This window comes from Clavelina lepadiformis, chromosome 5 (assembly GCF_947623445.1).
Source record: "Clavelina lepadiformis chromosome 5, kaClaLepa1.1, whole genome shotgun sequence".
Classification (NCBI taxonomy): domain Eukaryota; kingdom Metazoa; phylum Chordata; class Ascidiacea; order Aplousobranchia; family Clavelinidae; genus Clavelina; species Clavelina lepadiformis.
The window spans coordinates 14,855,765-14,868,414 of NC_135244.1; the positions used below are offsets into that span (position 1 = coordinate 14,855,765).

At 34.0% G+C, this 12,650-nt stretch overlaps 2 protein-coding genes and 1 non-coding gene across 3 annotated transcripts; 1 reads left to right on the forward strand and 2 right to left on the reverse strand.

Moving 5' to 3' along the window:
- Positions 1–76: 76 nt before the first annotated feature.
- On the reverse strand, positions 77–197 carry Trnal-caa (transfer RNA leucine (anticodon CAA)). The gene is made up of 2 exons: positions 160–197; positions 77–122 (listed from the first exon to the last, which is right to left on the reverse strand). It is a non-coding gene; the product is annotated as a tRNA-Leu (tRNA).
- Positions 198–1,008: 811 nt separating this feature from the next.
- On the forward strand, positions 1,009–5,979 carry LOC143459205 (protein transport protein Sec61 subunit alpha). The gene is made up of 11 exons (XM_076956247.1): positions 1,009–1,222; positions 1,561–1,628; positions 2,196–2,261; positions 2,366–2,550; positions 3,758–3,893; positions 3,962–4,115; positions 4,230–4,390; positions 4,478–4,675; positions 4,746–4,901; positions 5,048–5,160; positions 5,231–5,979. The coding sequence occupies exons 1-11, from the start codon at positions 1,216–1,218 to the stop codon at positions 5,415–5,417; spliced, it is 1,431 nt and encodes a 476-aa protein (XP_076812362.1). The 5' UTR covers positions 1,009–1,215; the 3' UTR covers positions 5,418–5,979.
- A 73-nt stretch (positions 5,980–6,052) lies between these two features.
- Positions 6,053–10,849, reverse strand: LOC143459206 (CBY1-interacting BAR domain-containing protein 1-A-like). Its single transcript, XM_076956248.1, has 10 exons — positions 10,692–10,849; positions 10,058–10,190; positions 9,704–9,805; positions 8,494–8,562; positions 8,228–8,329; positions 7,918–8,028; positions 7,647–7,760; positions 7,397–7,545; positions 7,183–7,303; positions 6,053–7,060 (listed from the first exon to the last, which is right to left on the reverse strand). The coding sequence occupies exons 1-10, from the start codon at positions 10,733–10,735 to the stop codon at positions 7,001–7,003; spliced, it is 1,005 nt and encodes a 334-aa protein (XP_076812363.1). The 5' UTR covers positions 10,736–10,849; the 3' UTR covers positions 6,053–7,000.
- Between the last annotated feature and the right edge of the window lie 1,801 nt (positions 10,850–12,650).

Here is a 12,650-nt window from a genome sequence, read left to right on the forward strand (position 1 = left end):
GAAATTAAAAAAATCTCTGTCTCGAAAGAAATGACCTGGGTAGTACTCTAAAAATTATCAATTTAAAAAAATTATGTGTCAGAAGTGGGATTCGAACCCACGCCTCCATTCGGAGACCAGAACACCCAATCACCGCGAAGCGGCGAAGAACTAGTCGTTCTTGAGTCTGGCGCCTTAGACCACTCGGCCATCCTGACTTGCTTTAACCGATGTTGTGATTGGCATTATATTACGTTTTGTCGTTTATTTCACATCTGTTATTTCGCCGCAGTTATTTTTCTGAGTTATATTTAATCTTTTGGAGAATGCGTTTTGTAGATACTGTGATTTTTACAAATACAGATCAATTTATGTGTAAGTTGCAAAATATGAAAAACTAAAATTATGTGTTTTGTAATTTAGGTTTGTTGGCCTTGCTGACGCTGACAAGTTTTACCTCATTTTTTCATTCTATAGTAAAGACTATAGAGTCTGTATTGTTGTAATGTACGTTTTTGCCTTCCAGGCCTTGCCACATTTGCCTGACTTATTTGTGGCAAATATCATCTTTATTCCTTGTATGTTTGCGACCACCTGCGTCAGCACATTTAAGACGAAAAATAAAATGAATGAATAAATGAACTGTATACGCTTATTTGCAGTGTTTTCCAGTTTGTAAAAATTTAAAGCTTTTAAAAAACGTGGTGTGACAGTACGCTGTAATAACCGATAAATTTGATGTTATGAGATACCCTTAACAATACTGTATATACTAAAATATACGCACACCTTTTATTCACCACACTTCAAACACCAAGCTTTTGGCTAGGAGCAAATGAACTCACACATCTTAAAACTATCGTGCTGGCGTTCAATGGAGTGTAACGTTTCTGACGTAATGTCGACGTGTAGCAAATATCACGTGACCCGGTGTGGTTCCTGGCTCTATTTCATTTCATTTTCTTCAAGCGTTCTGTGCTTAAATGTAGTTCCGATTATATTTTGCGCGAAATAGCATTGTCAGTTGATTTTTGTGTTTAATATTTAGGAACAGGGTATCTCAGCTTAAGGTAATACTGTAGTTAAAGTTAAGAAAAGCTTCTACATTGTGCTTGTTGACTTGTATCGTCAATATATATTCCTGTACTGCTTCACCAGTTCAAGAAGCAACAACATTTTGACATTACTTTAAATTCCGCTATTTGATCAAGGTGATTCCGTAAAAGATCGTTCACCATGGGTGGTAAGTAAGAAAATGTGGTGTAGTGTTCAATTTTTAACTGAGAATAATACAGTTAAGCTAATTTTTGTGAAACTTTGTGTCTCTCCACTAATGATTTCTTGTCGAAAACTGCAATACTTTCCAGTTTGGTAATATTTGATTTTGTGAGCATGAAAGTAAAAGATGTATAGTTGGGGTTGAATATTTCTTGTCTTGGTTTTATTGAAAGTGACTTCAGTGATATTATCCATTTATCATATTTTTTATACATGTTTACAAAGACCAGACCAGTGTTTGTGTAGTATGTTTATTTCACAATATTTTATAACTTGCTTGACTAATATCGGTTTAATTTGTAGTGAAGTTTTTGGAGATAATCAGGCCGTTTTGTGCAGTTTTACCTGAAATTGAGAAACCACAAAGAAAGGTTGGTGTGTAAAAATAAATGTACCAATACCAGTTGGTCAGTTGTTACATTACATATTTTAAGTTTACATGTTTTTATTACAAAGCACTTAACTTTAACTCTGTGGTGGTGTTCGGCCATCGTGGATACTGTGGCAAACACACATATAAGACATAGGCTAGCAATGTTCATGTTGATTTATCATAAACAAGTAGGAAAATTTTATTTGTTTGAATGTCAGTTTACGATGTAAATAAATAAACAAAAAACAAGTTCCAGTGCCTCCAGTCACACTAAAGTTTGTGTCTCTACCCGCACAGTTTCTTCTCAGAAACTGTAAATACTTTCCAGTCTCGGTGTATGATAATTACACCAAATATTTATTCTTTAACATTTTGAGTTGAACTTGATGGGGATGATGTCAGGTTAGATAAAATTGATGAAGATGAAGAAAGAAATTGCTTTATTAAATATAAGCAAATATGACAATAATTTACGTATGCGGATATCAAATAGTGAACTTTTATTTTTTGTTTATAGCTGTCATTCAATTACCGATTCTTAAACTAATTAAGTTCTTTCTTTTAGATTCAATTTCGTGAAAAAGTATTATGGACTGCGATTACATTATTCATCTTTTTAGTTTGCTGTCAGGTAAGTAAAGTTTCATGCTCTAATATTATGTAAAAATACTTGTTTGGATAATTCGTCTCACACACTCTAGTTTTATAACTTTTTTGTTTATTAACATATATTAGATTCCCTTGTTTGGCATCATGTCAAGTGATTCAGCTGATCCTTTTTATTGGATGAGAGTAATTATGGCATCCAACAGAGGAACGCTCATGGAACTTGGTATCACACCAATCGTTACATCTGGTCTTATAATGCAGCTCCTGGCTGGTGCCAAGCTTATTGAAGTTGGTGATACTCCAAAAGACAGGTATACTTTTAAAATATTCCAGGTGCATTACTTGGAAAGTCAAGTTTTGAGTAGTTTTGTAGAATTGAGTTGATTCTTATTTCAACATTAACACAGGTAGCAATGTCAAAATTTACTGCTTGTTTCAAGCAAACAGGCACAGTATCATAGTTTTGTGGGCATTATACAAATTAAGCGTGTATGCTTAACTAGAGAAATGCAAAAATTTTGAACTTGCGTGAGTGACTCGCCTATTTCTATTTTACCTAATCTTGTTTAACAAAAACTGGCAATAATTTCCATAAATTGTTGGCCACTAGTAAAAAATTGGTGTACGACTGTACGTTGTTTTATCCAGCTTAATACAAACCATTTAAGCAAAACGTTTCACTTTGGAAATGGCTTACCATTTTTGAACTTAAATAGTTCCAAAAATCAGAATTTTTTTGCAGATTGTATCATGACAATATTACCTAGCATAATTGGACTGTAACTGACAAAATGACACAAAATATAAAATGTAAACAATTTTTTAAAGAAAACGGTGCGATTGTGATGCAGCACTGCATTTAATGTTAATAGGATAATTGAAAGTAGTTGTATAAAGTAAGATTTCACACCCAGCTTTTCTGTCGTGGTAGTCCGGTATCTACGGTACAGTATGTTTTTAAGTTAATTTCAAGTCTAAAACAGGCCTATTTGAATTTAAATTTTTTTAATCTATATCTAATTAGGCTACCTTGGTCCAGCAACTCTTAACCTCATCCATTATTAAGGCAAAATAATCATGTGGTTCATTTGTTTGTTGTAGGCTTATATACAATAGGCCTACTCCAGTAGACTACAGCCTGTGTTTGAATGGTTTTCATTGAAAACTAACTTCATTTGCCATCAAATTGCTGGACAAAGCATTTTTCGCACATGCGCTTCATTGCTTCGCCTTACTTAAGTACCTTTGCTTCGCCTTAAAAACAGCTTTTAAAATTTGTGAATTAGAGGAATCCCCATATTTGGAAATCTAGGTTTTTTAAGCTTCGCAGACCCAAAGAATTTCAAAACCTGACACCTATGATATCACTTGGCTGTTTTCAACTCAAAGCTTGGATAACTTGATCTATCAACTATTTTCAGTTGAACATCATGTTGATAAATTGAACATCATATTCACAAAAATTAATGATCTCAATCTACAAATGGTGCTATATTTACTTTGAATGTAATTTTGTAGAGCCCTGTTCAATGGAGCGCAAAAATTGTTCGGTATGGCAATTGCTGTTGGTCAAGCTGTTGTCTATGTGATGACTGGAATGTATGGTGAGCCATCTGACATGGGTGCTGGAATCTGTCTTCTGATTATCATTCAGGTAATCTCAGCTACTTATACCTTACAAATAAAAAATGCACTCCATTTTTATTGTCTTTCATTTTGCAGTTGTTTGTGGCCAGTTTGATTGTTTTGTTGCTTGATGAGCTTCTGCAGAAAGGATATGGTCTGGGGTCTGGTATTTCACTTTTTATTGCCACCAATATTTGTGAAACAATTGTGTGGAAATCATTCAGCCCAGCCACGGTTAACACTGGAAAAGGTATAAGCATAACATAATTTGCACTGTGGAAAATCCTCTACTATATTTTAGCTGATAGCAGAATATTGGAATGATTAACTTTTTTAAAAGAAAAGAATTTGCTTATCTCGACAGGTACTGAGTTTGAAGGTGCAATTATTGCTCTCTTCCACCTGCTTGCCACTAGATCTGACAAAGTTCGAGCCCTCCATGAAGCTTTCTATCGTCAGAATCTTCCGAACCTGCTTAATTTGATGGCTACCATCTTTGTCTTTGCTGTCGTCATCTACTTCCAGGTACTTGTCATTTGTATATTTAACGTGAACTTACTAATGGTGGAGTGTTTTACCTTGAATTAACTTGAAACAACATTTGACCACCAGGGTTTCCGTGTTGATTTGCCAATAAAATCTGCTCGCTACAGAGGACAACAAAGCAGTTATCCAATCAAGCTCTTTTACACTTCCAACATCCCAATCATTTTGCAATCTGCTCTTGTTTCCAACTTGTATGTAATATCCCAAATGCTTGCACTTCGATTCCGTGGAAATTTCTTGATCAGCCTGCTCGGTGTCTGGGCGGTGAGCAACAAGACCTGCACCAATAGATTAGATTTGTTTAGAAATTTTTCTTGATGTTCATCTTTCATAGGATGTTGAAGGTGGAGGCCCTGCTCGTTCTTATCCTATTGGTGGTCTTTGTTATTACTTATCACCACCAGAATCGTTTACTGGCATGCTCCATGACCCAATCCATGCAATTATTTATGTGATATTTATGCTGGGATCGTGTGCATTCTTTTCAAAGGTGATTATCGGTTATAAATACTAGAAATGCTGAAATAGAAATGAAATACTGCTTATCATCCTGCTTGACCATCAACGGAAGTAAATATTTGCTTTTTTCCAACTACATGAAAAAACATGCGACTAAACAATAAAATTTCTTTTTAGACTTGGATTGAAGTGTCTGGGTCTGCTGCCAAAGATGTCGCTAAGCAGTTGAAGGAGCAGCAGATGGTGATGCGTGGTCATCGTGAAAAATCAATGATTCATGAACTTAACAGGTAACATATTTTTGTAAACGAATTAGTTATTGAGGTGTTTTGTTTGTCTGATGTGTCGTAATTTTAACAGATACATACCAACTGCAGCAGCCTTCGGAGGTCTTTGCATCGGGGCACTTTCAGTTATGGCTGATTTCATTGGTGCAATCGGCTCTGGCACCGGGATCTTATTGGCTGTCACTATCATCTACCAATATTTTGAAATATTTGTCAAAGAGCAAGCTGAAGTTGGAGGCATGAGCACACTGCTCTTTTAAGCAAAAAACAGATCTCATTTCTGACTATTGCACATGCTTTATAGAGCAATGTGCATACCAAAGGTGGATTTTTCCACATACTATCGATATTTTTATTGACGTTTGTAAAGATGCCATCAACGGTGTTTATTGGTAAGGTTTAGAAGTTGACCAAATTCAAAAGGACCTTTTGCAATGAGAATAAAATCTGTAATGCTGTTGCCATTAGTTGTTGAAAAGTTTAAATTATACCTTGAGGGTGGGCCAAGTGCTGTATGCTTTACTGTATTGCATACAATTAAAGTATTTTAAGTTTGGTTTTATAATATCTAACTTGTATTTATTGCTGTTAGCTAATACTACGTGAAAATGGTGTTTGAGGCAAGTTATTGTTGATAATGAATTATATTTGCGAGTGATCCATAATTTCATGCAAGTTGTGTTGGTGTGTAGATTATTTGGTTTGGTACACTCATGGCAACCTTGATTTGTGAAAGTCCTTGTGCAATTGCGGCAGCTACTAACTGCCTTAATTGTAAATGTACTATTTGAACATTTTGGAATAAAATGAAGACCAACAAGATTGGAAAATAATTTCACACTGTTAAGAGGTGGTCATAGAAATAGTTTCATAGTATTTCATTAATCACCAAACGTACATAATTTGTATGTATTTTTGTTCACAGACAAACTGAAATAGTTCAAAACCTAAATAAACAAAGCTAAACACATGCGACGCCGTGAAACTTGACCTACTAATTGTAACATTGTTGGGTTTCAGACTACACAAATGTCAAAATAACATCACCATTAATTATTGGTAGAATAAATTTCATTTGTGAATCAAAGTATGTAACATGCTACACGAAATTTATAAAATATCTAAATAATCAAAATTTCAGTGAATATAAGTATAGAAAACAATTGAACTTACTAATAGAAAACACAAATAATACATATTAAACATGATTCAAAGGTAATACAACACAGGGCCTGATGCATGAGTTTAAACTACAAATAAACTATTTTCCAAGCTCATTTGCCATACTAATCCGGGGGTTCAGACATTACACTTGGACAAATGGATGGATAAATAATACAGCAAGTATTACAGTGAGACCACCGGTTCGGCGACTGAAGTGTAATGTAATAAAAGTTTGTGTATTCATCATAGATAATATTAAATTGATTACTTGCTATAATGCATTATTTGCAAATTGTGTTTCATATTTTCCATTAAGTCAACATCTACTTCAGTTACGCTTGAAAGAACTTGATTTTGAAAAACCAATGTATAAAAGCCTATTTTTAAGCAGGGTTACAATTGCACGCAGTCTACGAAAAGTATAAAAACAGAAATAACTGCTATACAAACATATTTAATGAACCGTACCCACAACACTTCATTGGAACATCTATGTAGCATAAATAATAAATGCAGGTGAGCTGAAAGACATTATTATACAAAACTTCTTCACAAGTCCTTATTTATTAACTTTGCATAAAAAGTATCATAAGTAAAAGTAAATCCAAATTTCAGGGCACCAAATTTAGCCAAGAGCAGCGACAATAAGAATGGATTGAAGTGGTACACAGCAAAATTGCTACCATGGCTTTGTGGGGGCTCTTCTCGAATGTACTTCCTGCACTCGGTGGCTGTCATCCTGTAAATATAACTACCAAAATGTTACGTCAGTCACTGGGTATACAAACTCAAATAACAATCAATGTTTGAAGTTTAAACATTTTTATTAATTAAGATCTAAAAAGCAAAGCATTTTTATACATCGTCTTCATAATCATCTTCTGTTTCTTCCTCTTCACTTCCCCAATCCCCTTCATCATCCTCATCCTCTTCGTCCTCCTCCTCATCAACATCATCGTCATCTTCTGATTCAACTTCAGTTCTGTTGCACCATAAAATGTTTTTAAATTAATGTACTAATGGTGTAATGTAGTTAGTTGAAATTGATTCATAATCCAATTCGTAATTATTTTGCCTCTTTTTCGCTTTCCCTTTTGCACGAGGTTTCGGTGTTGGCAGCCCGGATTGTTGTGTTTCATCAGAAAGAGTGATATCACCCAGATTTTTGGCCACATCCATTCTTTTTTGCATGGATGATTGTGGTCGTAAAGTGTTCCGAAACATCTAATTAATGGCCAAAGTGAAAATGCATATAAACCTTTATTACAACACAAACTGCACTTTAATGCTCTGGTTGCAGCTCCAGCAATATGAAACGAACAAACCTCTATGTGTTCTTCTTCATCTAGATTTATAAATTCACTGTAAGCCGTAGTATACACTTCAAGGGCTTTTGCATGAAACAGCATTTCAATCTTTACAAACTCTGACAAAATGTTCTGCATTAAGAGAAAAAAACAAGACAATTACGCATTATTTGCAGCAGAAGAAATTTGCGATTTCTGCGCAAATGTAAGATCTTTGATGCAATGGCTACTGACTTTATTTACTTACACAAAATATACAGGAAAATATAATGTCCATCAACTATACAACCTTTAAATCTTGGATCTTTTTTACTTCAAATCTATCAACAGTTTCCTCCAGAGTACGCGTAGTTCTAGCAACATCAAGTGTTCTCTTTTGCAATTCTGCTTCGGCTAAAGTCTTTAATAAAGTAAGGTTCAAACGTATGTTACTAACATATGGTATATGTTATGCTACAGGTAACATGTGAGTGGTGTGATCCTAATGATTGTAAAAACTTAAATAAAAGAATTTCAAATGCATAGTTGATAAATAAATTATAAAAAAACATACGTAACAAAACAACAGTCTATTTGTAAAAAAAGTTGTGGTGGCTTACAATAGCATGACGGTCACTTGGTGATTTGTGGTGAACATTTTCAACTCTTTGTTGTTGTTTAAGCTCCCGATTTCTTGCCTTAAAGGATTTGTTTAGATCATCCTGCAAACAATAAAATGTAAAAACAGTTAACATACACCAAAATTAAAAAATCGAAAACAAGAACAAGAAAATAAAAAAAAAATCTATCAAACACACACTGCATTTTCTTTTTCAGCCAAGTAATAACAAAAGAATAGCTTCAATTGAATAGAAAAAACCCGTACTTGAGTATGCTTGCACTCAGAACCATATGTTGAAAGTGGATCAACTACTTTTCTTTCCAATCTTTCAAGCTGCACATACGATAGATAAGTTTGGCATCAGATATTATTAAGGAATATACAATAAGAGTATCAAATCCCATGGTGGTACAGTAGTTTTTAAATTACCAAAAAGCTAACAAAGCACATTAAATTAAATGTACAATAAAGTTACCTATCTTCCATCAAACATGGATGTGGGACTGATATATATACATTAAAGACTACACTCTAAAATTCCAGAAAATATACATTAATTGTAGGCGAAAATAAATCCTGAATATAAGTTAAAACCATCCAACCAGCGACTCACGAAGCTCCTTCAAGTGGCCAGCAAAAAAATTCCAATTTTTTACAAAATTCTGGTCAATCAAATATAACATAAATATGCATGATAAGCAAATTGAAAAGAGGTACTGAGACAAGCGAGACACCAATTCGGCTTGTAAAAGCTGGGTCTTGGTAAGCTAACAGCATGAGGAGATTGATATTGTTTTAGCAACGGTATTAAGTTAACTACCCATTGCCGTTATATTATCAAAGGCTGTGATTATGCTAATAAAACTCTTACGAAATTCTAAGCTAAAGTTAATTTTTTGCAACTAATTTAATAGTCGTGACCAAACATCAGACATATTACTAGTAATTAAACTAAACACAAAAAAATTCTCGCGATATTTTGTGCTCTTGTCAAATATCTGTTGTGTTTTGCATGTGATCTGTATAAATTAATTACTATCAGCCCACAATTCAAACAAATGTTCGATGTATTTTTGCTGAAAATTCCTAAAAATTTTTATAACCATCCACTGACATGTATTAGTATTGGTACTAGTAAATAAACCAAATCGAGCAAAAAAATGGTGGAGATAAATTGTTCGGGGATGGAAAAATGTTATGGATTTGTAATGACTCATAACACTCCAAATGGCACAGACTAGTAGTTGTTGTAATAGTGGATACAAATGATAATTATTAAGTGACAATGATGGAACAAAACTCGCAGCCATTATGACATTCGGCAGACTGGCTGGTCCACACTGTGCGAGGGGTTGAGCTTGCCAAATGTATGATAATTGATAAATATTTGTCAAAAATTTGAATGCAGCTTTGGAAAAGTGACTACATATTAAAATGCAACATAGCCGGGTACTCTATTTATAATTAAACTAACTTCTGCTTGTCTGTAGTCTTGAATTGCTGAAATGTGCTCAGCAAATTTTGTTAAACTTTTATTTAGAGGTCCAGTTTCAACATTTGCATAATCAAGGCAAGTCTACAAGAGATAAATAACATTAAGGTCATATCATAAATTAGCACACAGAAACTATATTCTCAGTCACTACAGTTATTGCAATGCAATTATTGCATCCTTCCTGTCTCACTACTGCTGTTGTTAGAATTTATATGATGAATTATTATAACTTATTTCATTACTTTTATAAATAATATTAGTACATCGCGATATATACATTAATTTTTAAAAACTAATAAAAGCATAGCATACGGCTATACAGACACCACATACCTTTGCAAGTGCGTCATATTTATCACGCAGCCGACCAGTTTTGCGACATATACCACCCATTTCATTGCACATTAGGCCAAAATATTTCTGCACTTTTTGCACAGATTCTTCCATAAACTTGGATTGAGCTTCCCTTTAAAATAATCGTACGACGATGAAATTTTACAAAATCCATGGAAAAACTCCAGTGGAAGTAGGGTTACGAACATTATAAGAATATTGTATTGTGGAATGTATAATGTATTGTAAGATATACATCTGTTATCTGAGTCAAGTATACTATAAGTAAGGGAAGTACAAAGTCAAACACAAATGTATGCATGAATATTGACCATTTTTGTTATTCCCACAAATTCAAATCTATCTTGCAATTTTAGCAGACTTGGCAAATGTTTTAATAGTTGGCACAGAGTAAGAAATCAACAGTAAAATATTTAAGGTTCTGATTGCATGATGGATCCATAACGACAGTGAATTTTGAGTGATTTTAAACAAATGAAAAACAGACAGAACTTTTTCAATCACCAACAAGGTGACAAGTTTAAACATGACTCTTCTGCTTACTGAAGTAGATTGATTACCGATAAGTGAAATATTTCTAAAATGCAAAAATGAATTGATGAAGTAGGCCTACCTCGCTCTAGCTTCTGGTGTAAGTGGTCCTCTGGAAAAGTTCATTCTAAGTGAAGTAGATTTAACGCAAATAAATTTTACGGAAGTAACTTTGGTATTTATGAACAGAATCCCCTATAAAAACTCAATCTAATGAAAACAATCGAAACTTTTTTAAATCGGTTCGAAAGCTGGGTCCTTGTCAAATTATATGATTTACAGTTGATCATTTTTTTCAAACCTTTTCAAGCCATGAATACAAAAAATTAGTGTCATTTTTTTATAGATCGTTTTTATTGTTCCAAATAAACTTTAAATTACAAATTTATCATATTTTGTGACCACATGTAAGAGTTTTTGTTGATGCATTTTAAGATCTGCACAATAAAAGTAAAAGCCTTTCAACTTTTCACAGCATTAAATATGTTTTTCCACTGCTGACTTTTCTACTAGCAAAATTATTCAAAAATGATAAAGGCATAATTCACTAAATTTTAGAATGATCGTCCCACTAGGACAGTGGTGCCTTGAGGTGTATAGTGCGTGTCAGCTCTGAAACAACTATCACGTTTAAGGGAATAAAGACAAAACATTAGTACAGACAATATTTCATGTTCCCTGGATGCCAGTTTGTTTATTACTCAGTGGATAGTGCCCTGCAGTAATTCAGCTGCGCATGAACGGTAGAAAGCATGACAGAAACATAAGTATGACTTAGCACTGAATTAAAATAAACAAACAATGCGAGTTAAGTTGTTTGAATGTAGATTTCTCTTTTTCTTTCTTTGTGCTGGCGATATTTATTCTTGCTATAATACATTTATTTGACAGGGAGTGTGCACCATAATTACTGTGATTGTTAATCCTGTTGATCAGCAGCTCACTTTTTCAAGTCTCCTTTATTGATACGACAACGTTTTTACAACTTCAAGAACAACTTTTAGCTTGGTACTCTAATTTTTTGAGCCTTTTCATGAAGTAAATACAGCAAGGTAAAATTGAGGCTTCAGTGCACGCTGTCACAACAAAAACTGTGTCTCTATATGCACAGTCAATAGTTTATGCCACACTATTAAATTATTAAAACATTAAATTATTTTCCAACGTAATGTCTATTTAAAAAAACGGAGCTGGTTCTAAAGCAGTTGGCTCTCCTGCTTATCTGTGTCACTGCCTCTGTCACCAGATAAAACTAAAGGGATTTTCACTGTTTTTGCAATCTTTGTATGCATATTTCTTGTGACATATTTTGACACGATTCTATTACGCCACACCATTAAGGCTGAAGCTGATATTTACGCCATTGGCTTAACAATATATGCTCCTTTGCCACACCAGAGATCTCCAGCATATATACTTTCCATATGTAAGGTCCTGGTGAGTGGTGAACAGTTTCAAATTTGGGCAATGGCACAAATTAAAATAAAAAAAACAAAAAGGTTGGGAAGGGCTATTTGCACAAAAAACAAGCTCGGTAAACCGGGACTCGAGCAGTGAAAAATCACGGCACAGTTTAAGTCTTGAAACATGCAATAAAATACTGAAATATTACTATAGTATAACTGTCTGATTCGTGACGGCATAGGCCATCCTATAATCATACAAAATTTTAAGCATTATATATCATGATGTAAATTCATAAAATCATATTAATTGCAGTATTTTAAGCAAATATTTTCCAAACAAGAGATTTTTCCGAACTACAAGCTGTGACATGAGAGCCGCAATTCACTTAATTGGGACCCATATGGGCTAGTTCAATATTATACAGTATTTAAGCTGCAAGCTTGATTCAGGTTTAGCCGAGTACCATAGACGGTACTTATTAAGCTACAAGATTTTTTACCACTGCACGTTTCGCTGTTTGTAATACACTGGACCATTCCGTTTTATCGCTTATTATCGCACACTTAAACTAAGTATGTCTAGTAAGCTATTTGAGACTGACCTACAGATTATTGTGCTGACTGATGACATAAGC